We start from the raw sequence: 24,073 nt of genomic DNA on the forward strand, positions 1-24,073 counted from the left end.
ATCCAAATAAAAATATAATAGAAAGCGAAATAAATAAGCACACAAATTTTATTGGTGGTGACGAATACAAAATCTTTTATTTCTGAGTTGATGCCCTATACAACTGCACTAAAACTCCTTTCTCTATCATTTCAGTATTTATTTTATTTTTCTGGTAGGATACAGAGCAAGTACAGCATTCAAATATTTATTTTAGTGATAAATCTTCACATCAGTCTAAGATGGATCACCACTGATCAATTTTTTTTTCTTTTTCCAACTATAAGGTGGTTTATGTCTCATTAAAAGAATTGTGAACTAGTAGCGAAAATTAAATAAAGGGATAGAAAAATATCACTAATGAATCAAATTCAAAATGTTATGATTCCGAATCGGTCACTTATGTCTTTATATCAAACCCCCTTCCTCATTGCTGAACTTTTTCGAGTCAGATGAATGTGGCAGAAAAGCCGAATAACGTGGATCAGTAGGAAGATAGAATCTGGAAAGTCAGATATCTTGAGATCCAAAATGGGAAGTCGACTTGGGGGTTGTACTTAATTAAGCCCTTCCAATTTCCCAAACTGTACTTGATGGAGTTCAGTCATTATAAATGGCGCATCTTACTAGATTAATCGTTATAGATAGTGACTTTACTTCGAGATTGAAAACTTTAGTTGATCAGGTGCCCATATATATATATATATATATATATCTGATCAAGACAAGTGAGTAGCTCGGGCAAATGTCTATATACCTTCGAAAGAATGCTTATTTCAATTCATATTATCAATATACGAACCAACATTTTAAGTGACTAAAAATTTCAGAATCTCCGAGTGAATTAACATTATATGAGGCAAATTACTACCCGACCTCATCGAGGCCATGGAAGTCCATCAATATTGCACCACTAGGATATTATATACAGTTCATAGGTTACCCCATTAATAAAACATACCACGTGTGTCAAATGAGCTGCCCTATAAATGGGTGAGTACTATTTGGTAAATGTCAGTGTTGACAAAGATTATCACACATGAAAAAATTAAAGAGAAATTCACGGGTTTAAGAGATTAGATTTCACAACTTACCAGCTCGAGTTTTTTGGTTGGAGATGAGCCCAATCACTTATAGGTCCAGTGGAATTTTACATGACATCAGAGCGCATTAGGCTTCCGCACATCCATGTAGGGACTCACACTACACTGGGCTCGAGCATGGAACTCGTGATCAGTGAAGTCCGAGTTTGGAAGTGGAAACCTGTCTCGCAGTTGATTTGACCCCCCTCGCCCGAGTCTGAAGGAGAGGAGAGCCTGGCTTGAAGTAAGTTATTGAGGGCGGGTGTTTATGTGTTCACGCAACACGTGTAAGTAAAAAGTGAGAAAGACCACATGGTGCCGCGTGAGAGCAGGTGTTGAGGGAGATTGTCCCGCACTGAGCATGTTCTTTCCCTCTCCAACAATGAGGGCAAGGGAAAATAAGAGCTAAGGGGAACGACTAAGCATGTTCTTTCCCTCTCCAACAATAAGGGCAAGGGAAAATAAGAGCTAAGGGGAACAAAAGGCAAATAGAATATGGCGAAGTGGTATCCGAGAAGGCACCCTCGATATTGCGCATCATGCAAAGTAAAAGCATGTAATCTAGAAAAATATTTGTAGGCATCAAATCACCAAAAGTTCAATGACATATCGTTATATTATGTTTATCAATCAAGTGAATAGTTTTTATCATTTCATACAGATTTCAGACAATATAAGATATGTATGGTTGTAGTGTTATCCTTAATGTTATTTGCGACTTCTGTGATGCAAGGGAAGTTTCGGAACGAGAGGAGGGAGGGAGCATGTGGAAAATCTCCAAGAACAAGGATCGAAGTGAAGCTTTTACAATTAGTGTGACAGCACGCTGAGCCTCATTTTATTTTTTTCCCCGTCATTTCAACGCTTTACCAATAATTTATCTAAAACCAACGCGATGTTTGCCATACTTTGGTGAAATTTCCTATCTATTTCCTCCTTTTTGTGGACCTCCATCGGTGTCGACATGCTCTAAAGATTCCATGAGCAAAAAAAAGGCAAAATCAGATCTTTCAAGGGTGAAGAAAGTCGCATATAATGAAGGCCAATTATTCAGAGCATTGCAATTGTTTTTGTCTTTTACCAATATTATTATTATTTTATTTTTTTCTGCAAGGTTCTTTTTTTTTTTGGCATGGTAAATTGCATGATACATTACTTTCACAATTCTAAAAGATCAAGTATTAAAAATTATTCAACTTTATAATAAGTGCGCTTTTTGAGACTCAAACCTGTGTTTTCCTTCTTAAGAGAGTGAAAGTTGTTTCTTACTTAACTAATACTTTGTTATCCAATGTGAGTTGGTTCAAGCAATTTGACGCTTGTTCCACTTAAATAAAGTCTCGAATTCGAATCCTTGTGAATACAGAATACCCACAATGAGAGAGATTTACCTCTTAATGAATCGACCCTGCTCGATTAGATTAGTCGGGACCCAATTGAGCTTCCAAATACTAAGACTCACACCGAAAATTAACACTTTGTTAATAATTACAATTATATTACATTATATTATATTATATTATATTGCATTAGATTAGATTACATTACATTACATTACATTACAATATATTAAATTATATTATATCATATCGTAATCATCACCATATAATAATCATAATCATAAATATAAAATATTATTAAATATTAAATATAAATAATTAAATTAAAATATAAAATACTAAAACGGCCTGTCGCTAAATACCAGCCACGTGTTTCCTTTTTTCAAAAAAAAGAATCTCATTATTCTTTTTATTTCCACATTACTTTTTTTTAATGTACACTATCTAGTATTTAGAGTTTAATTGATCTTAAATATTTTTGGTTCGAACTCTGATGATCCACTACAGGATAAAGCTACTCTTCCAATCATGGCTTTTCTCCTTCATAATTGGCTTTTTCCCCTTCAAAACTCAAATCTTAGAACTTATTCAAGGAGAATATGTATTGAATCACTTGAACTAATTCATGTTAATTGTCGCCTTTTTCTTTAGACACGGCATATGAAATGTTGTGTAGGGAATTGATGAGGATTTAATATTGGGTGTGAGCCTAGTCGAAGTGACCTATATATATGATGTTTATAGAATCATATAAAATCCCGATCTTGATTTACATGTTGAATCTATAAAGTTTACTTTGTGGTCTCGTCTTCATGATCCAAAGAGAAGTGTACATGTTCTAATATACCAAATTTGTTCCATGAATAACTATTTTAAATCTCCAAAAACAAATGCCTATGCTCTTGTATTCGATTAGATCGCTAATATCGAATTAAATTTTCATCTCTAACTATTAATTGAGTGGCTTTTTCGACCCTGGTTATTATGTATACAGATGCTGCGACCCCAGTTGGGCTTTGGATCCTATATCTGCGAAGTAAGGTAGAAAGATCTCACTGCAATTATGTCAAAAAGCAAGATTCTTCCTCACACAATATTTACGCGCCCCTAAATTAGTAGGTAAGAAAATTTTATTGTAAATCGCATTACACAAACTTGATGTATCCTAACTCAAATTTCTGTCCCTAAAACTCTAAATTAAATGTTCCTTGTCCTAGACTCATCGACCCAAGACCGGTCACCAGCCCTAAGGCAAGGCAAATAAGGCAGTCGGCTGAGCCTTCAAAATTTTATGGCCCGATAATTTAATGATGATTATGATATATATCATAGTTACTTTTCTACTTATTGAAAAAACACTATTACAGCTATCTACCAAAAGAAATAAGTATTATAGCTGCTTTTTCTTATGATATCACTCAGTAAGGCATCATAAATTAACTTTCCTAAATTAAGGCTTCAAATACAAATTCTTGAATTATGCTCAACTCATCCTTCTGTTGTCTATCAACAACCTCAATTTTTTGCTACAATGGAGGCTTTGTGGCCTATTAATTTAATAATATATCACAGCTATTTTTTTTTTGGGTGTGAATCCTAGTATTCAACATTCAATTGGATTTCGACTAATCTAGTCGAGCTTGGTCAGCCCACTAAGGATAAAGCTTTCCTAGTAAGAATTTTCTGCATTTACAAGGACTCGAGCTCAAAAATTTACTCAAACTTAACAAGACCGAACAGTTTGAAACAACTCACATTGATATCATAGTTTTACTTATCAGAAAAAGGTATTATAGCTTTTTTCTATAATTATCATGTATTACTCCTTAACGAAGTATAAGGTTCTAAAAATTAACTTGCCTAACTCAATTGCTAATATCTCATAATGATCAAGGCTTTAATATTAAATTTCCTGAATTATGCTTGCTTATCATCATCTTTATCTTTTTATCTATCAAAAACCTCAATTTACGATTACAATGGAGGTCAATGAACTTAGAACGTAAAAATAAAAATCTAAATAAAAAGGCAAAGATAGTCCACTGACGAGAATCGAACTTGAAACCTCTACATTATCAAGCAACGATTTGCGCTAATGCAGATACCCATTTCTCATCAACAACCTCAGTTTATTTTTCACTATTCCCATAATCCCAACTTCCAATTTTCCTCCTTGCATACCATCCTTCTCATATACACTTTCCTCAATAAATGGACAACATATTTCTCCTAGTTTACGATCCGCTTTAATTCTCATTCCGTCCATACCACTCAATTTTTTCTTTTCCTTATATATAAAACCAGTGTTTTTTTTCCCTTTTAATTAGTATAACTCTTGCGTTCTTTTCTACCGAAAAACAAAACACTTGCGTTCTTTTTTGTAGCTGAAAACAAAAGAAACAAAATTATTATAATATTAATGTTCTTTATTTCGTGAGAATTAAATACCTCAACCGAAATATTTTTAATTAGTAATTTTGTGTCTCAAAATGTTAGAAAATACACTTTAAATAAAACTATGTCAATTTTATTAATTATACTAAAAGGTTATTTTAACATTTTGTCTTAGGTCCCCAACTCTTTTGGCCGCCCTTGTGCGGACATCCTTTATTGTAACCGGAAGAAAAAAAAAAGCTTTAATTTCACAAAGAAAAAGCGCATCCAGCATTTGAACTTTGAAATGCAAAAACAGCGGCTACTATAGGAGAAATAAACATTAAAATGGACCATGCTTGTTCCACGATTACAATAGCATGTCACATGTGTTATTCAATAGGATTCATGAATGTTGCTCGAAAAGTTAATTTAGGTCTTTCACGCAGTTATATATAGATAGAGAGAATTATATTTTACTTTCCATACGAGGGAACTCAAAGATTTTTTTTTTTGTATTTATTAATTTGAGCTTTGTGCATGACATATTGTAGTTCTCATTAGTCAGTCATCAAAACCATTACTTGTTATTTAAAACTATTATAAAAGAAAACTTATTACATGAAAAGGGAAGATAAAAGCTCCACATTTTGGGCATGTGAAAATCAATGTTGCACACTCATATCTTCTTCCCTCAGTGAGCCTGCAAAACCTGCCCCCCACTAGACACAATCTTGTATGAGTGCTTGTAATGATAATTTGCATCTGCATATCACAAAACATTATATATATAAATGTATATATCCATTAGTTACAACCCCGCCATACATTCTATGATTTCTTCCATGTGCTGTATTAGTCTTTCGTACTATCCAGTAAAGATATGGCCGGCAGGCTGCTACAGGATACCCATTTTTGCCGTAAGGTTGAACTGTTCTTCTACATAATGATAATCATATGATGAATTTGAAAGGAGAAATCATGCATTTTTTTTAAGTGATGCATGTTGTAATGTGCATGCAGGAAAAATTTGTTAAATAATAATGTGCTCCTTGCAAAGATTAATTACCCTGACTAAGGAACCTGGTTCATCGCTAAGGCAATATATAGTATTCTAGTTTATTGTTCGATATTATCGCATTTTGGAATAAGAAATTTTAGTCCCCGAATGCAAGTTAAAAAGCAAGCTTGGGTATGAATTGAATAAATTAACGTCGGGATATTGCTACCTACCACTATAATTTTATGCAGCTACGGCAATTGACCCAGCCCGATGAACCAAGTGTTGTAGATGTACATATATCTAACTAATTATCTTATCCGTGCATTGCGCTGACTTTTAGAAATACATTTTTTACTAATCTTTTGTGAAATATATTTTTGAATAAAATTATAATTTATAGTACTTTTAATTGACGTTTTATAAATTATATTTACGAATTATATTTTTTGAAAATCAAAGAATAAATTAATGAATTATTTTCTTCAATTTTTTATTTTAATTAAGTATTACTTTAATAAGCCTACATGTGCATTAGGAATTCAAGGAAACGAACGACAATTAGCCAAGGGTTACTCATCAGCCTTATTTGACGGCTTATGTGGAGGCTTCTTCTTAAACAAAGAGAAAAATCTCGCTAAAATAGTTTGAATTATATATATATATATATATATATATATGTTGCAGTGAGCTAGGGGACATGGCTTCTTATATGACAATAATTCAAGACCTCCTTTGCCTCTCTAGTTGCAACATTATAGTACAAGGCAGCATTTGCACACAAAATAAAAATTTTACATTATTTGCAATCTAAAATTGATTTGGAATTACTAAGATGAGTTTATTCAGGTGATTAAATGTCTGTGGATTTGAGTCTTATGAATAAAAAAAATTCCCTTGAACTAATTCAATTCGCACATAGATTAGTCATGATTCATTGGTCTTCTAAATATCACCTGATCAGCCAGAAAATTGGTTTTGAGAAAAAAAGAGTCACTTTATTACCCGAACACTTCAATTGCCATTCGCCTGCATTCGGAATAAACCCACTTGTACATGTGGCCGAGAAGTCAAAATCATTTCATGGCTTAGATAAAGCGCGCGGACACACAAGCTGACACTCAAATGTATGAATCTAAGAGATGCTTCACCCTCTACTTTTATAGATTAAATCGAACGATATTTTGCAAGACATATACAATGATACATGATTGCTTATCTGTTATGTGTGGCCAAAATCATAATATATATATAAACCCTTGGCACCAATTTTTGTGTGGATATTAATCGAAAAGAGATAATGTGATTAGTACCAAATCTCATAATTATATATAGCTCACCTATGCATGCACGAAAATGCACGACATATGTACCACTGGTCCCTTCTAGCTTATAGTATCTACATTAATTAACATTCTCCGGCACAATCGAGAGACACCCCTAATTTGCATATTACATTTACCACAATATAAAATAGAAGGAGAGTCGATTCCGCAACTTTTACCGATGTCGGTCACGCCGATTGTAAGTGAGAAAATCTCCCACGTACCATATGTTCAAAAGAAGTCAAAACGTTTTAGACAATATGTGTAGAAGATGATAACCTTTTAAGCTAGCGGCTCCTGGCTCTACCTTTTTCCAATGACAAGCCTACAAATCTTGAGAAAGATTGAGAGAGAGAGAGAGAGAGATGATGAGGTGTGTTAAAGGGTAAAGAAGCAACCAAAAAGAAATGAGAGGCCCCAAATCGCCAAGGCCTCACATTCTCCCCTTTCTCGATTGAGTGCGTGTGTCCAATGGTTTATTTAGAACTCCCAAAGCTTCCCTCTCTTCTTCCTTTGGCTTACCTTATCCTATCCCATATCTCTCTCTCACACTCTCTCTCTCTCTTATATCTCCTTCATGATACTTACTTCACTCTAATAAGCTCTCTCCGCCTTCGCTCTATCTCTTTCACTTTATCTCCATAAACATTCAATAACTCCCTCTCCTAGAATTTCATCCCCACACACTCTCATATCCACCAACCGCGCCAATCGATTCATTTCTATTCATTCCAGTCCATTCCATTCCAGTTCAGTTCGGCTTCTGGTCTTTGGGCTCCCCATCATAAACTATCAGACACGAAGCGTGTAGTATAGTCATTTCAGTTCAGTTCGATTCGGTTTGGTGCTTGAGCAACCTTCGCTTCGCCTCGCCATGTAAAGAGCACCTCTTCTGCGGGGATTCGCTCTTGCTTCACTACTCCAATCGGTTTTCCAGCAATACTCATGTTAATTATTTCATTCGTCATTTGAGTGAAATTCACCACCTGGGTCAAAGCTGAATTTTGAGGAGCTTAGAGAATTCAAACCCCCGAGCAAAGCAAGTCATCTTTTCTATCGATAAAAAGTTTCGATAAAAATTTTGGGTTTGGTTCATATAGAAAGTGCAGTCAGCGAAAGGAGGGATTGAGGTGTGGGGGAAGGGCTTAAAAGCCACTCGCCAGCTTCCATTCACAAATGGCCCCTAAGACCGGAAAGGCTAAGCCGCACAAAGCCAAGGGAGAGAAGAAGAAGAAGGAAGAGAAAGGTCCGTAATTTCTTTTCCCTCTAATATCTAATTGAATCCTTAATTTCTTCATCTTTTTTTTTTCATTTTTTTAAATTTTTTTTTTGAAAACTTCAATTCACCTCACATTTCTTATCTTCCTCTTCATCCAATCGATGTCCTCCGATTTCTTTGAAAAAAGTTGATTGGTTCATTCTGCCAAATTATTACAACTATATCTCAAACCAAAAAGCCTGTTGTTGCATTAGTTTTTCCATTTTTGTTTTTGAATATCTGGTCTTACTGAGTAATTTTTAACCTCGAGTTTTAATTTTTCAGACGGAATCTATTACAACTTTAATATTCTTTAGTTGCATATTTTTCGAGACTTTTTTCCAAGAGCATACGTCTTCTTTCGCAGATATTTTGAGTGGTGAGTGTCGAGTTGGTATTTCAGCTTATTTTTTTACATATTCATAAATGTAATATCTTTTATATCTAATACTCGCATGGGATACGTTATATAGTTCAAAGGTTATCTTATCCTTTCCATGAATTCTTTTTCTTTTTTATATATATTCTAAATTTTTTTTAAGCTAATTCGTTAATTTGGATATTCGTATTTATTTCCGACTATTTTAAGTATTATACAATAATATTTTCCTCTTCAAAAATTTGAATTAAATTATTTTTTTTGCTATCCAGTTGAAGTTGCATCACTTCTATAGGAAAAAGAAGTATGAAACTGCATTATGCAAAAATCAAACTATATGAATTATTCAAGCTGTTTATATTTGTAATTCTTTGCAGTTTTGCCAACCGTGGTCGAGATAACTGTTGATACGCCGGATGACTCTCAAGTAATGCTCAAGGTATATTCGAACTTTCTCAAAATTGTTTAGACATTGTCACATGTATTAAAAAGAAACCATAGAGAGAATCGGGCACATAACATATTCTCCTCATTTTACATTTTGGTTATTCTTATCTTGTACAACTTTCAGTCTTGTTCCATTGATGGATGCATCATAGATGCCATTTTTTACTCTAATATGATAATAAAACGAACAAAAAAATTATTTTATTTTATTAAAAAAACTATTTCTCAATTTTTTTAGTTTTTTTTTTCCAAATTTGAGAAATTGTTGTTTTAAATGCAATCCACAATATATAAAAGGCAAGTATATTATTCATAAAAAAAAAAGGCAAGTACATTGCACGCTACGGTACATTAATATTAGCTGCTCCCTTAACCCTTCTTGGTTAACCATATAAAAATTATAGGATTTGAAGCCAATTACCCATTTTCTATATTAATAAGTTCAAAAATAATTATTTTTTACATCGATACTCGTAAAAAGTATATTGAGTAAAAAACCGTTAAATTTTTTGCAAAAGCTCAATTAATTGAAAATTCAATTATTATGCTAGAAAATAAAAATTTGCAAATCAACTACCATTTAAAGACACTATTTAGGTTTGCCCTTTCATTTAGAGGCATTTCCAAAAAAGTTCTGCAAACTTTGCTCTACTCGTCGATAACAAATATTGAGAATTACTACTCATTCAAGTGACTGATTAGAACTCAATTAAAGTGCTTTTAAATTGACAGTTGATCCCAAAATGAAAATTTTGATTGATAATCATTCTTCAACGAGTTACTCATTCCGATCGATAATTATTCTTCAACGAGTTACTCATTCGCGACCAACGACTAATATTCGTTCGCTCAATACTATATCTGGCACAACGTGAATGAAGGAATCTGTCTTTTTCCTATGATTGCAGGGTATATCTACGGACAGGATCTTAGATGTTAGGAAGCTGTTGGCAGTCCACGTGGAGACATGTCATTTGACCAATTTCTCCTTATCTCACGAGGTAAATCACCCGCGTAATAATTTCTCCTTTTCTTTTTATATTATTTTTTTTGCTAATAATATGTGGAGTGGGCCCAACATAAATGTTTGGTCTCTAAAGTCCCAACCGAATTGAAGTACTCATGGGATTTATGCCCAAAAAGGACAAAAAGGTCTGATATTACTTGGGGCTAATCCCAACTCGGAAATTGTAACGGTGAAAATAAAATTCACCGCCCATCTCTCTTGGAGAATTCATAGCGGTGCATTTGATATTAAAGTTAAAATAATTTTAATTTTGATTATAAAAAATGATAAATAATTATATAGTGTGTTAAATTAAAATTAAAGTTAAAATTTTTAATTTGAAAAATGCGTATTTTTATTGTATAGTGTGTTGAGTTAAAGTTAAAATTAAAATTTTTATAATTTTAATTGCGAAACCAAACGGAACACTACTATCTTGAAGTTGAACTCATAAAAAAAAAGTTGGTCGACGAAAAAAATGCACGTAGTTGCATAGGACGTTTGTCGGGACAATCGGGGTTGATCTCCTATGTATGGACTCGCATAGCGTTGATGATCCAAATCGGAGTATGATACGCAATATGCGATACATGCAGGGCAGAGGGATGAGGGGCTGGAGACATGGGAAAATAATTATGGAGAAGATTAATGTGGGGGGCAAATTGACAAGATAATGTTGCCCTTTCATAGGTGCATATTTTGGTATGGTGCCTTGTCGGAGACTTGGAATAGTCATCGACTGAAAGGGACCATTGGCCTTTTGTATTTGTCACCACTAACCTCCTACCTGGTGGCCTAGGGCCCCTCTTTTTTTCTTTTTTCCTCCTCAGGATTTTAGATGTCGAACATTTATTTATTGTTTAAGGTACGAACGAGATTCATTGATAAAGAGAAGTAGATAGATGAGGAATAAAAAATATGAAAAATTATGCTTAAAAGTACGTTTTCAAGACTCATTGGTTCTAGAGTGAAAGCGATTCCATTACGTTAAATTCTTATTTTCTCTGCCAAACATTTTAGAATATCTAACTAATCAACAGATGCGAGTCAAAGAAAACTGTCGAGATATGAAGTCCATTGCACAAACAGAAATTAGAGAAAAAGTTTGTTATAAATTAATTTTTTCTTAAAAAAACAATTGATCTCTATTTTGGGATAATTGAGGTCCACAGAGCTAGAACACGATCCAATAATAGTTGCAGAAAATCTTTGGGAACGGCATGGCCCCTCTCTTCTCCATGATTTTACAATAAATGAAGTAGATCAACATGTTGCTTTCAATTTGATTCATTCATTCAATTTAATGGTCTTTCCACGCTTCTTGTATAGGAATTGGAAAATCTTATAGGTAAGTAATAAATATATAGGGGTGGCTCCATTCCATAAACAAATGTAATAGTCCTTATGGAAAAAACACTACCTATATATGGTTTCACCATCCACGATTTGCCCTTAACTAAGAAGGGCTACGGATCCTTTAGACGCTACCGTGACTAAGCGAAACAATGAACATGACTTATCAGCTATTTCGATTAGCCCATCCCATAATAAAGTTTCTCTTTGAATGCCAAGCAGGTCCGTGGTCCCAGGCTTAAAGACTCCGTGGACATCCTCAGTCTCAAACCCTGCCACCTCACCATCATAGAAGGTAAATCATCGATAAAATCCGTTGTCGGGACATTTTGAACTTTCGGATATCAAGGCATACCGAATTTTTTTTACGAATTTCAACAAATATTTGAAATTTCTTTGATACCTTAAGTATTTTTGACCCATAAATTCTCTTTATTATTGCCAATTCACTTGAAACTAGAAATTCCTCACTAATAAAGGACTTTGTCATTGTTTAATCATCTTTTTTTTTTAAAAAAATATTATGATAATTTTTTTGGTTCAAAAATATAATATAATATAATTTAATTTAATTTCGTTTTTTCTTTTTTAAATTTCACAGAGGAGTATACGGAGGAGCTTGCGGTGGCCCACACGCGGAGGCTCCTCGACATCGTCGCCTGCACCACTTCCTTCGGCGCTTCGTCCTCCCCCTCGCCCAAGACCCCGGGCCGGTCCAGCCCCAAAGAACCCGGTTCGAAGGATCGACCCGGCTCCAGCGATGCCGATTCGGCCGCGGCTCAGGGCTCCTGCTTGGAGATCCACGGGAAGATCGGCGGCGAGAAGGCGGACACGGCGGCGATGTCGATGTGCCCGCCGCCGAGGCTGGGGCAGTTTTACGACTTCTTCTCCTTCTCTCATCTCACCCCACCCATACAATGTGAGCTCTCTCTCTCTCTCTGTGGATTTTTAAGCAATTTCAATTCGGTCCCTGAACTTTTCCTGTCTTTCAATTCACCCTGTAGCTTCGACTCTTTTAATTTGTGCTCTATCTATGTTAAATGAATCCCATCTCAAATCTACCTTTTGACACGGTCCTCCATACATACATATATATATATGGAGCAAAATATTTTCTAAAAATCATGTACAAGTTGAGGATTTTATACTATTACATTATTATGCCCTTTAATACCCCTTTGAAGTTATAAATGTATATTTATTTACATAACTGCAATGACCATGTAATATGACCGTGCTATGGTTCATCAACTGTGAAGATATTACTAGGTGGACTCATTAATTGGCCAGAAATGTTTTCTACTTGTTTTAGGAGTGTCTAAGACATACTCATATTGTTATGTCGGTCACGGCGCGGCATGATGATTCAAACCTGATCTTCATCAACTATTTTGGTAATCAGTAGGAAGTTCTGGCGTTGTAAGTTACGAATGTTCTTGAGTCAATACTCGTTAGCACGGTTTGACATTGAACTGCGAGACGAGAAACGCTAACGATCTCTTTCATATCAAAAGCTTCTTGATGGCGGGAATAGAAGTTTCACATCTTAATTCAAAATGTTTCTGGTGCTTCAATTTCTCTTTCATGTATATAGCCATCTTGGAGAAGTAAATGATAATTTTTTTTTCCTTCTATGTAATTGTAAATGTAGCTCTTGTTGATTCTTATGTTTTGGCTTTTATTGCATTTGCAGACATACGAAAATCTTCTCGGCCGTTTCTTGAGGACAAGACAGAGGATGATTTCTTTCAGATAGATGTAAGCACTCCACATCCATCTCTTTTCTCTGATTAATCTATGTTTGTTTTGTGATGAGACAGTTTGTTGTCGAGACTAATGTGGTTGCGATCTACCTACAGGTTCGAGTTTGCAGTGGGAAGCCAATGACGATTGTTGCTTCAAGAAAAGGATTCTATCCTGCCGGGAAACGGCTTCTTCTAAGCCACACTTTGGTGGGACTGTTGCAGCAGAACAGCCGGATCTTTGATGCCGTAATAATGTTGCTCAGATCTCTCAAGTCGTAGAATTTTTTTTTTTCCATGGCACTTGTGGTATGTCTTTTTGGTAGACAATTCTTGATCGAAACTATGACTTGAACTGCAGGCATACAAAGCGCTCATGAAAGCTTTCACAGAGCATAACAAAGTAAGTAGTCGTTTCCACTGATTCATCTAAGCACTGAAAGGAAATGCTGAATAGATGATTGATAAGCGACCTTGTACTGCTACAGTTTGGGAACCTGCCATATGGCTTTCGGGCAAACACTTGGGTGGTTCCACCAATTGTTGCTGATAACCCGTCGACATTCCCGCCACTTCCTGTGGAAGATGAAAACTGGGGTGGAAATGGAGGCGGACATGGAAGAGATGGGAAGCATGATAACCGGCCATGGGCCAAAGAATTTGCAATCTTGGCTGCTATGCCCTGTAAGACCGCGGAGGAGAGACAAGTCCGTGACCGGAAGGCCTTCTTGCTCCACAGCCTTTTTGTTGATGTTTCTGTGTTCAGAGCCGTCTCTGTTATTAAGAGTCTCGTTGAGAACAGCGATCTCGCCTTGAGGAATGGTCCAATTTCGCATGAAGAAAGAGTTGGAGATTTGATTATTAAGGTGACGAAGGACTTGGCCGATGCGAGCACAAAGTTAGATTGCAAGAATGACGGAAGTCGGGTCTTGGGACTGTCTCAGGAGGAGCTTGAGAGGAGGAACTTGCTCAAGGGCATAACTGCTGATGAGAGTGCAACTGTTCACGTGAGTAAGACTTTTTTCTTAATAAGAACGAACTTATATTCTAGAACTTTGGTCAAGTGACTCCTCATATTTAAGTATTGATAACTCAGGTGTTTCCTCAGGCCATTTCATCAATATGACAATTTTAAGAATTTGCCTTGTTTGCATTCTTCTGATAGAGTTTCCTGTCATTCGATCATGTAGGACACATCGACTTTAGGCGTAGTTGTAGTCAGGCACTGTGGCTTCACAGCTGTCGTCAAAGTGTCATCCAAAGTAGACTGGGAAAGTAATCCTATTCCCCAAGATATCGACATCGAAGACCAGCCAGAAGGTGGTGCAAATGCCTTAAATGTCAACAGGTAAGTGGGCAATTTGTTAATCAGAATGAGGACTAGTGCTTCATCCTCAAGAGTTGCATGTCTATTGAGTTATGCTGATCTGATATTGATGCTAATTTATCTTAGTTCATGCTATATATCTACAAAAAGATCTAAAATCTGCATGTTATAACAGTTTTCTATCCTGCCGTATCTGGTATTTGAGTCTCGATGCCAGCTCATATGCCTGCCATCTGTTCATTTTCACGAGTTGGATGGTTTGCAGTTCTTTCTAGCCGATGCATGATGAGGAGCGTTCTTGTTTTTATGTGTATATAATATAAACATGCCTTCCTTTGCCTGGCTAGACTTTCAGATTAGTTCATTCTGGTATTTCAGATCTTCAGAGTGTCCTACTTTTATCATCACTGTTCTTTACTATCAGTGCTCATTTCAAATTTCGTTTTCAGCTTGAGGATGCTCCTGCACAAGTCGATCTCTCCTCAATCATCAAATCCCCTGCAGAGGTCACAAAGCGCAGAGTCCGAAAGTTTAAGAGGGGCAAGGTCTTTAGTACGAAGAGTTTTGAAGGAAAGTTTGGAGAAATTGGAGCAAGAGAGCTCTAAGTCCAATAATTCCATCAGGTGGGAGCTCGGAGCTTGTTGGGTTCAGCATTTGCAGAACCAAGCTTCTGGGAAGGATGATCCAAAGAAACCCGAGGAAGCGAAGGTGGAGCCCGCTGTTAAGGGCCTTGGGAAGCAGGGTGGCCTGCTAAAGGAGATCAAGAAGAAAACTGACAATAAAAGCAGCAAAACTGACCTTGGAAATTCTCCAACGGGTAATACTGGTGACAGCAATGAGAAATCAAATACTAACGAACAAGATGAAGAGAAAGAGAAGATTTGGAGAGAGGTGCTCCCTGAGGCAGCCTATCTTCGCCTCAAAGAATCAGAAACTGGTCTCCATCTTAAGGTTAGTCTGATCCTTACGGTACTTTACCGCAACCCCCCCCCCCCCCCCCCCCCCCCCCAAACACACACACACACACACACTTTGAGCATCTGATATTCAAAACGAAGCTTTTTATGGTCGTGCAGGCACCTGAGGAGTTGATTGATATGGCACACAAATATTATGCTGATACAGCACTTCCGAAACTGGTTTGTCCTCATTAAATTTTCCTTTTCTGGATTCCAGTGATTTTCTTTCCAAGAGACTTACTGAATTGTTTGTTCTTTGTACTTTGAATAGGTGGCAGATTTTGGCTCTCTTGAGCTTTCACCAGTTGATGGAAGGACATTGACAGATTTTATGCACACAAGGGGATTGCAAATGTGTTCGTTAGGGCGAGTGGTAAATGGCTTTTCATCATTCTTCTTCCTCTTAATGTGCTTTTGACAGACTTTAGATTACATCTTTTTGTCTTACTGGATGCTTGGCATTGAAGTTGAGAGAACTTTAAGCTCAAAATGAGCAAAGGAATTTCGGTTTGAACCCACAGTAAGAGCAGAAGCAGCAGATAAAGTTTTCAAATGTGTTTTCTGAAAGAAAAATGGAAGTCTCCTCTTACACTACGGAATGGCAAAGCAACATAATGGAGTAAGCTGCGTAACTAGTGACAAGATGGAACGGACTTTGAGCATTAATACCTTTCATTTTTACTCCTTTGCTTGTTTAGGTAGAGCTTGCAGACAACCTTCCTCATGTGCAGTCTCTCTGCATACATGAGATGGTTGTCCGGGCTTACAAGCACATCCTGCAAGCCGTTGTTGCTGCAATCGACAATGTCGCTGACCTGGCAGCCTCAGTCGCCTCATGTCTGAATGTACTGTTGGGTACTGCATCCGGTGAGAATTCCGATGCAGATAGCATTGGTGATGACGAGTTGAAATGGAAGTGGGTGGAAGGCTTCTTATTGAAGAGGTTCAAATGGGGATGGAAGCATGAAAGCCGCAGGGATCTGAGGAAGTTTGCCATTCTTCGTGGATTGTGCCACAAGGTAACATGATTCGTCTTCTCACTGAGTTTCTATGTCAACTTTTGATGAAGCATCCAGATGGGCAGAGCAATGGTTTACGGATCCAATCATCCAAATGTTCATGTCCCTCATTTTATTGATAGTTAATCAATCATCAACTATTGGGCTCCTATAGCTTTATCTGATCAGATGTGGGGCTTACTGCTGATAATATTTATCCAAAGTTCGAAGAATTATTTACGGGTCATTTCATCTATTAAGCATTAGTTGTCTGTGACAGGTTGGGCTTGAGCTCGTCCCCAGGGACTATGACATGGACTCTGCATCTCCATTTAGGAAATTGGACATCATAAGCATGGTTCCTGTTTATAAGGTGAAAAGCATGATATCCTTGCATTTCCATTAACTGATATAATATAATATTACATGTAATTCAAGTACAAATGTTTGTTCCCCATTGTTTTGCAGCATGTTGCATGCTCTTCTGCTGACGGGCGGACCCTCCTTGAATCATCCAAGACTTCACTTGACAAGGGCAAATTGGAAGATGCTGTTAATTATGGCACTAAGGCACGGAATCGACATATCTTTTCAATGTTTTAATGTTTTCTTGATTTATCAGTGCCATTTATGTGACTATTAATTTCTTTCTTTCTGTAAATTTAGAAATTTGAACTCAATATGCTTCTTGTAAGTTCTTGCAGGCACTGTCGAAACTTGTCTCTGTCTGCGGTCCCTACCATCGAATGACTGCAGGAGCATACAGTCTTCTTGCCGTAGTTCTCTACCACACTGGTGATTTTAACCAGGTATGCATATATACACGCTTACTTGTATATATGCATCTGAATTGCTATTGGAAATTGAGGGCCAAATTACTGTTAGTGACTTCTCGATGTCGGAGTATTACAACTCCCTTTTGCTGGTGTTCAATAGGCTACTATATACCAGCAAAAAGCATTGGATATCAATGAGAGAGAGCTCGGTCTTGATCATCCCGACACGATGAAAAGCTATGGCGACCTTGCTGTTTTCTACTACCGGCTCCAGCACACTGAATTGGCTCTCAAGTATTTAACATTTTCCCATGAGCTTCCATTTTCTTTCATGCTTTCTTTTATTTCCCGGAAGAATAAAACGAATGTTTTTTGATCTGCTTGGTTACTAGATACGTAAATCGAGCTCTGCATCTACTGCACTTGACCTGTGGGCCATCTCATCCAAACACTGCTGCCACCTATATTAATGTGGCCATGATGGAGGAAGGCTTAGGGAACGTTCATGTTGCCCTTAGGTATCTCCATGAGGCTCTCAAGTGCAATCAAAGACTCCTTGGAGCGGACCACATACAGGTCTGTCACTCTCACTTTGGTGTTACAGAAATCATATCTTGTGAGCAATAATGAATTTTGCTGATCAAAAGAAACAGTTCTAACCTTCCTTGATTTCCGATTACCGCTCTTGCAGACTGCTGCTAGCTACCATGCCATTGCGATTGCATTGTCACTGATGGAGGCTTACTCCCTCAGCGTCCAGCACGAACAAACTACCCTGCAGATATTGCAGGCCAAACTTGGGTCTGAGGATCTAAGGACACAGGTGAAACTGACACTTTCTTCCCAGAAACATTTGCTTCCTGAATGCTCTTGATATCATGTTGTTGATGCTGAAGCAAGAACAATCTTGAGGGGGCAAAGTGTATTTTTCGGTTCTAAGTATTATCTTGTGATTTCAAATCTGTAGGATGCTGCAGCTTGGCTCGAATACTTTGAATCCAAGGCTCTTGAGCAGCAAGAGGCTGCTCGAAATGGTACACCGAAGCCTGATGCCTCAATCTCCAGCAAAGGTCATTTAAGGTATCAATTGTTGCACCTACTGGTCAAGTACATGCTCAAATGATTCGTTTTGAAGATTCTGTCATGCGAATTTTCCTTACATCCTGATAGTGGATGATCATGGGCTATAACTTTACATATTAATTTATATTTTTCTTCATTTTCTTGCATTTGGCAGTTGCTAATTTTTCCTTTTTGCTTTTTATCAGTGTCTCGGATCTTTTAGACTATATAGCGCCTGATGCAGACATGAAAGCAAGAGATGCCCAGAAGAAGGCTCGTGCAAAGGTAATGAACAACTTTCTTGATCAGATTTAAGGTGCATTACGATCCCTCCAAAGTCAATTTGATCTGATAAATGCGAGTATACATGATGCAGCTTAAGAAGGCAGGCCAAAACTGGGAGTCCATTGATGATTATCAGACAGATGATATTGTTTTATCGCCTACTGATAATAATGTGGAAAATTCAAGTGACAAGGAAAACAAATCAGAGATTAATCTCCCCGAGGTTTCAAAAGAGAAGCAAAGAGATGAACCTCCTCAGGTAGAAGAACCAGCAATCATTGTAACTGAAGAAACCTTGCCAGATGAAACGTCTGATGAAGGGTGGCAAGAGGCGATCCCGAAAGGTCGATCTCCAGCTGCTCGGAAGTCTTCAAGGAGGCCAAGTTTGGCAAAGATAAATACGAACTTTATGAATGTGCCCCAGTATTCATCTTCAAAATACCGGGTGAAAGATGGGAATTTCACCTCTCCTAGGACGGCCTCTAGCGAATCTCCTTCACCAGGACCAAAGAAATTCGTCAAGAGCCCTGGATATAGCCGAAAGCTGGTTAACCAAACTGGGTGGACCGAGAAGATCCCAAACCAGAAGCCAGCTGCCCCTAACCCTTCTCCTGGTACTGCTGATCAGGCTACTCCAAAACCTACAACTCCGTCAGGGAACCAGAAAAGTGCTCAGGCTGCAGGGAAACCCTTTTCGTACAAGGAAGTTGCCTTGGCCCCACCTGGATCAATAGTAAAGGCGGTTGCAGACCAGCTGCCTAAGGAAGGCCTTCCAGCAGAAGAAACCCCGCAAGTGGTCCAAGAGATGGTTGTCTCTCAGGCTGAAGAGACTAAAGAACCGGTGGAAGAAGAAAAAGATAAACCTGGGGATTCTACTATTACGGCAACATCAGATGAGAAAGTAGAGGTCGTTGATATACCTGTATCTGAAGACCTGCAACCTGCTGATCTCAGAAGTGATGAACCAGCAGAAAAACCAACAGAAGGTTGCTTAAGGACTTCAACTAGTTCTGAAAGCACGGAATGTCCAAATGGAAGTGAAGCCATAGTGTTGGAATGTCCAAATGAGAAAGAGGAGACTGCAGACGAGAATCAAATTTCACACGATGTACTGAGCGGTGATGGTAATAAGCTCTCACCAACTGGAGCCAAGCAAGATGAGGCGACAGTAAAGGAGATAACAAAGAAATTATCTGCAGCTGCACCCCCGTTTAACCCTTCAACAGTTCCAGTTTTTGGGTCTGTTCCTGCTCCGGTTCCAGTTCCTGTTCCAGGGTTTAAGGAGCATGGTGGCATCCTTCCCCCTCCAGTAAATATCGCTCCGATGATTGCAGTGAATCCAGTCCGCAGGTCGGCACATCAGTCAGCTACGGCAAGGGTTCCCTATGGTCCAAGGCTGTCTGGTGGCTACAATAGGGCAGGCAATCGGGTTCCCCGCAACAAACCGTTCCACAGTAGTGGGGACCATCCGGGTGTAGAGATGAACAGCCACTTTAGCCCTCCAGGGATCATGAATCCACACGCAGCGGAATTCGTCCCCGGCCAACCCTGGGTTCCAAATGGGTACCCAGTATCTCCCAACAGTTACCTTGCCTCACCCAACGGGATGCCACTCTCACCAAATGGTTTTCCGGTCTCACCAAATGGTATTCCATCACCTATCAATGTAACTCCAATTGCTCCAAATGGGTTTGTGATTGCTCCAGTGGAATCATCGGCTGTTGTGGCCGTTGAAACCTGTGACGAAAACATAGCTGAAGAATCATCAGTGGAGGTGGGAACCGCGTCCGAGGTTGAGGTGGACAAACACTCAATCGAAGAGAAGGAAATCCCAGAAGACGTTGGGGAGAAGCCCAAGGACTTAACTCATGATCATGACTCTGATACCACGAAGAAGAACGACATGCCCAAGAATGATCACGCCGAAGTCCAGGAGAAACCAGCCAAGTGTTGGGGGGATTACAGTGACACTGAAGCTGATGTTGTCGAGGTTACAAGTTAATGGAAACTGACGGATTTGCTTTATCATAATTGGAGTCATATATTCACAGGTCGATTTGGAAAGGTTGCAGGAGAAAGGAAACCAGGAGATAGTTTATTTTCATTTCCAACATTGGTGAGGAAATGATCGGTAAAGTCTGCAATGCGAATGCCTTCAGGATTCCTCTAGACATTGCACTGCAGAAACAGAGATATACAAGAATCATGCGGAAGAAGATCTTTTCGAGCTGATAGGATCTGTTTTTGAACAGTATTTAGATCTAATTTGCTTCAAAAGTTGATTATTTCTCCAGTTTACTGTCTTTGCAGTGTTGTAATTTATTATGAGTTTGGAAAATTTGTTGGAACAATAGAAAAGAAAACCTCTGAACATGTTACCGTACTGTCCAAGTTGTAACTCGGGGATTGTTCAGTGGGAAGTTTCTGTAGTACTAATAAAAAGTCCAAAATTTCCTTTCTGTAAATGAGAATTCAATTTGATCATATTGGCAAGAAGGGTGAAAGGTAAACCATTACATCTTCGGTACAGATTCGAAATTCTATCCTAGACAGGGTTCTAGGTGGATCAGTTTCAAACCTCATCAATCGCGAGTAGATCACCTAGAAATGTTTTATAGAGGAAACACAATATAGTGGCATGACAACAAGGTCGGTCGATATCTCAAGGTGACGAGGCTGGTTGACCTGGCCATATACAAACCTTTTGCATTTCTACACTGGTGCGGACAGATTCTTATATATTCGACCTCGAATATTTACATGGATGTCTGGGCTTTGGTACCATGTTCGTATGCATCTTATTCTCCTAATTCATATTCCAATTCCATGATTCCTCCTCCACCTCTGTTGTAAAATTTGACTTAAATTTTCTTACCCAAAGAAGTGGGGGGGAAAGTATATTTGGTTGGAATAGGATTCTTATGGGGATATGCATCAATTTGCGAGGTTGGCACAAATTGTTTGTGGATGCATTTAGCTTAATGAGATCAGCTCAGGCTCTTTTCATTTTTCATTCTTCATTTTTTTTTCAACTAATTTTTCAAAAGTGTGATTAGTGCAGAAATATTCTTTTTGGAAAATCTATAGTATGATGCTCATTACGAACTACTATAGTGGCAGATCCTATCGCGAAGAGAAAGTTCAAGATTCAAACTCGGAACAACTGTTAAGGAAAATGGAAAGATTTTGAGGGCCGGTATTCACGCGCCGGTTTCACATAGGTACGAATGTCAAGAGTCCGCTAGACTTTCGGGTTGGTTATGGTATGGGACCATCCACTTGAAGGCCACCAGAATTCAAAAAAATCTTACCATCAGCTGCTCTTCTAATAAATTCAGTCATGAATAAAATCTTCCATTGCTTCCTCAACTTTGATATCTGTTTCAAAGTCCCCCCAATTCAATTCATCACTTGCCCCCTCAGAATTCATCCTTGCAAAGTTTGATCCTCAAACATTAGTACTTGTCATAATCTGACCCTCCTTCTGTAGTCCCTGTCATCTCATTTGCACCTACGGTTCTCATTGTGTTTGCCTCCATAATCCCAACCACAAATCTTGAAAAGCAACTAGATATTTGTATGCACCAAATCATGACTCATGAGGGACGGAAGGAGAATTTTTCATTGTTCCAAGGGAAATATCTTCTTCAGACACATCAATGGAAGAGATAAATACATTAATTCATGTATCGAACGATCGATTTTTTTTTTCAGCCTTTTTTTGGGTAATTGTCAAATCTGGGTTAGTATATGTATACGTATGTTTTTTATTTGAACTGCCTAATTTAAAGGAAAAATCTCTTACACTTTCCGAAAAAAAAAAATTTATAAGCAAAAGTCAAATCTTTGCAACAAGAAGAAGAAACCCCAGCTTGTATTTAGAAATCAAAGGGGAAAACATTATCTATATCCTGCCTTTAAGGAAGTTTCTGCAGATCCTTTCCCAGAACTTCCGGTCCGGTTCTGACATCTCTAAGGCCAACTTTGCATCTTCAGCGAAACCTTTCTCGATGCATCCGTTGCTAAGGAGGCGGTCGATGAGGTTGCAGAGGATGTCCTTGGTGTACTCGGGATGCCCCTGAATGCCCATAATGTGGTCACCGAATACGAACATCTCTATGCCGGTTTTCTCAGAGAAGGCAATGATCTCAGCACCCGTAGGGACTTCCCACACCTCATCCTGGTGGCACTCTATTATGGCGAGTGATTTCGGGATTCCTGCGGTTTCCTCATCTTGTTGGTCCAGTTCCATTAAGTCATTGAGTAAGCAGCCCTTCACTATCCTAACTTTCCTGAGACCGATGTCCCACCCGGTGTATGACTTCCTGACTTTGCCCCCCAATGCCCTGCACAGCACCTGGTGGCCGAAGCAAATGCCGAGGACCTTCTTCTCCATGGCATAGAGTGTCTGAAGGAGGAAGCAGAGCTTGAGGATCCAATAGTCATTCCCATATGCGTCGTAAGGGCTCCCGCTCACAACAAAGCCGTCATACTTGTCCAACTCGCTCATCTCCGGGAACTCCCCTTCCACCACCCTGAACAGATCCCACCTCTCCCCTGTTGTTCACCCGAAAACATGCGTCATTACCATTATACTTTGCAAGAAAGTGTCACGTAATGTAATTTTCTTCGTTGTGGCTCGCGAATCGTGATTAATTAGTTAGAGAGTTATCATTACCTTCTTCCGCAAAGGCGGAGACGAAAACATTGAAGTAGCCTCCATACACTTTTTCACATAGTCAGAATCCCTCGCGGCAAGCAACAGTGCATATCTCTTCACCTGACTATAAACTTTCATCTTTTCTTCTTCTAGCTAGTTAGTTCTCGTTAACACCCAACTGATAGGATCAGTGACTGGAACTAGCTCACTAGCTTGGACCGACGAAGGGCTCGAATCGAGACTAATGGATCGGACTGATTCTTCCAGCTAGTGTTGAGCTTCACAGAAAGGGCTGGAGAAGAGCTTATTTGGGTTGTGAATGATGAGATCGAGAGCGAGTGGTGGCTTTTATAATGGGAAAAAGCAAGGCGTGTTTCAGATGCTGCTACGAACTTGGGAATAATTGGACGGTGCAGTATCCTGTAGTCAAATTTCAAAATGCTCCTGTCATTTGCCTTCTTTTTCGATCCGCTCCCTCGACTAGCTACACTCGTCTCGGTTCATCTACATTCTGTCTTGCATCCCGCGTTGAATGCCGTCCGAACCCCAGAGACCTTGAGGAACTCGTGGAGGAAGTGGATACTAGTGTTTACCCATACCCCTCTGTACAAGCAAAGTTGCCTCGCACTACAAATGGAAAAGTAGTTAATTTTCTCGACTACGTCAAGTTACGAGTTAAGTAGTCCACTCATGATCAGTCTAATACTGTAGATAGTAAAACC

The 24,073-nt window shown here is 38.4% G+C and overlaps 1 protein-coding gene and 1 pseudogene across 1 annotated transcript; one reads left to right on the forward strand and one right to left on the reverse strand.

The window, feature by feature from the left end:
• Window positions 1-7,560: 7,560 nt before the first annotated feature.
• On the forward strand, window positions 7,561-21,156 carry LOC116194777 (protein TSS). The gene is made up of 23 exons (XM_031523664.1): window positions 7,561-8,345; window positions 9,114-9,175; window positions 10,092-10,184; window positions 11,765-11,837; window positions 12,144-12,461; window positions 13,236-13,300; window positions 13,402-13,533; window positions 13,646-13,687; window positions 13,773-14,291; window positions 14,475-14,632; window positions 15,061-15,562; window positions 15,688-15,750; window positions 15,842-15,943; window positions 16,269-16,589; window positions 16,849-16,941; window positions 17,037-17,138; window positions 17,273-17,377; window positions 17,505-17,638; window positions 17,737-17,920; window positions 18,036-18,167; window positions 18,312-18,424; window positions 18,613-18,691; window positions 18,783-21,156. Exons 1-23 carry the CDS (start codon window positions 8,276-8,278, stop codon window positions 20,691-20,693), a joined length of 5,373 nt encoding a protein of 1,790 aa, XP_031379524.1. The 5' UTR covers window positions 7,561-8,275; the 3' UTR covers window positions 20,694-21,156.
• A 1,197-nt stretch (window positions 21,157-22,353) lies between these two features.
• LOC116194778 lies at window positions 22,354-23,685 on the reverse strand (annotated as a pseudogene).
• Between the last annotated feature and the right edge of the window lie 388 nt (window positions 23,686-24,073).

Source organism: Punica granatum, chromosome 2 (assembly GCF_007655135.1).
Source record: "Punica granatum isolate Tunisia-2019 chromosome 2, ASM765513v2, whole genome shotgun sequence".
In the NCBI taxonomy this organism is placed as follows: Eukaryota; Viridiplantae; Streptophyta; class Magnoliopsida; order Myrtales; family Lythraceae; genus Punica; species Punica granatum.

Coding starts and splice junctions, on each gene's coding strand:
- LOC116194777 (XM_031523664.1), top strand. CDS start 8,276: ATGGCCCCTAAGACCGGAAAGGCTAAGCCGCACAAAGCCAAGGGAGAG. Junction 15,944..16,268: donor TGTGTTCGTTAGGGCGAGTG/GTAAATGGCTTT, acceptor TTGCTTGTTTAG/GTAGAGCTTGCAGACAACCT. Junction 18,692..18,782: donor AGAAGAAGGCTCGTGCAAAG/GTAATGAACAAC, acceptor TACATGATGCAG/CTTAAGAAGGCAGGCCAAAA.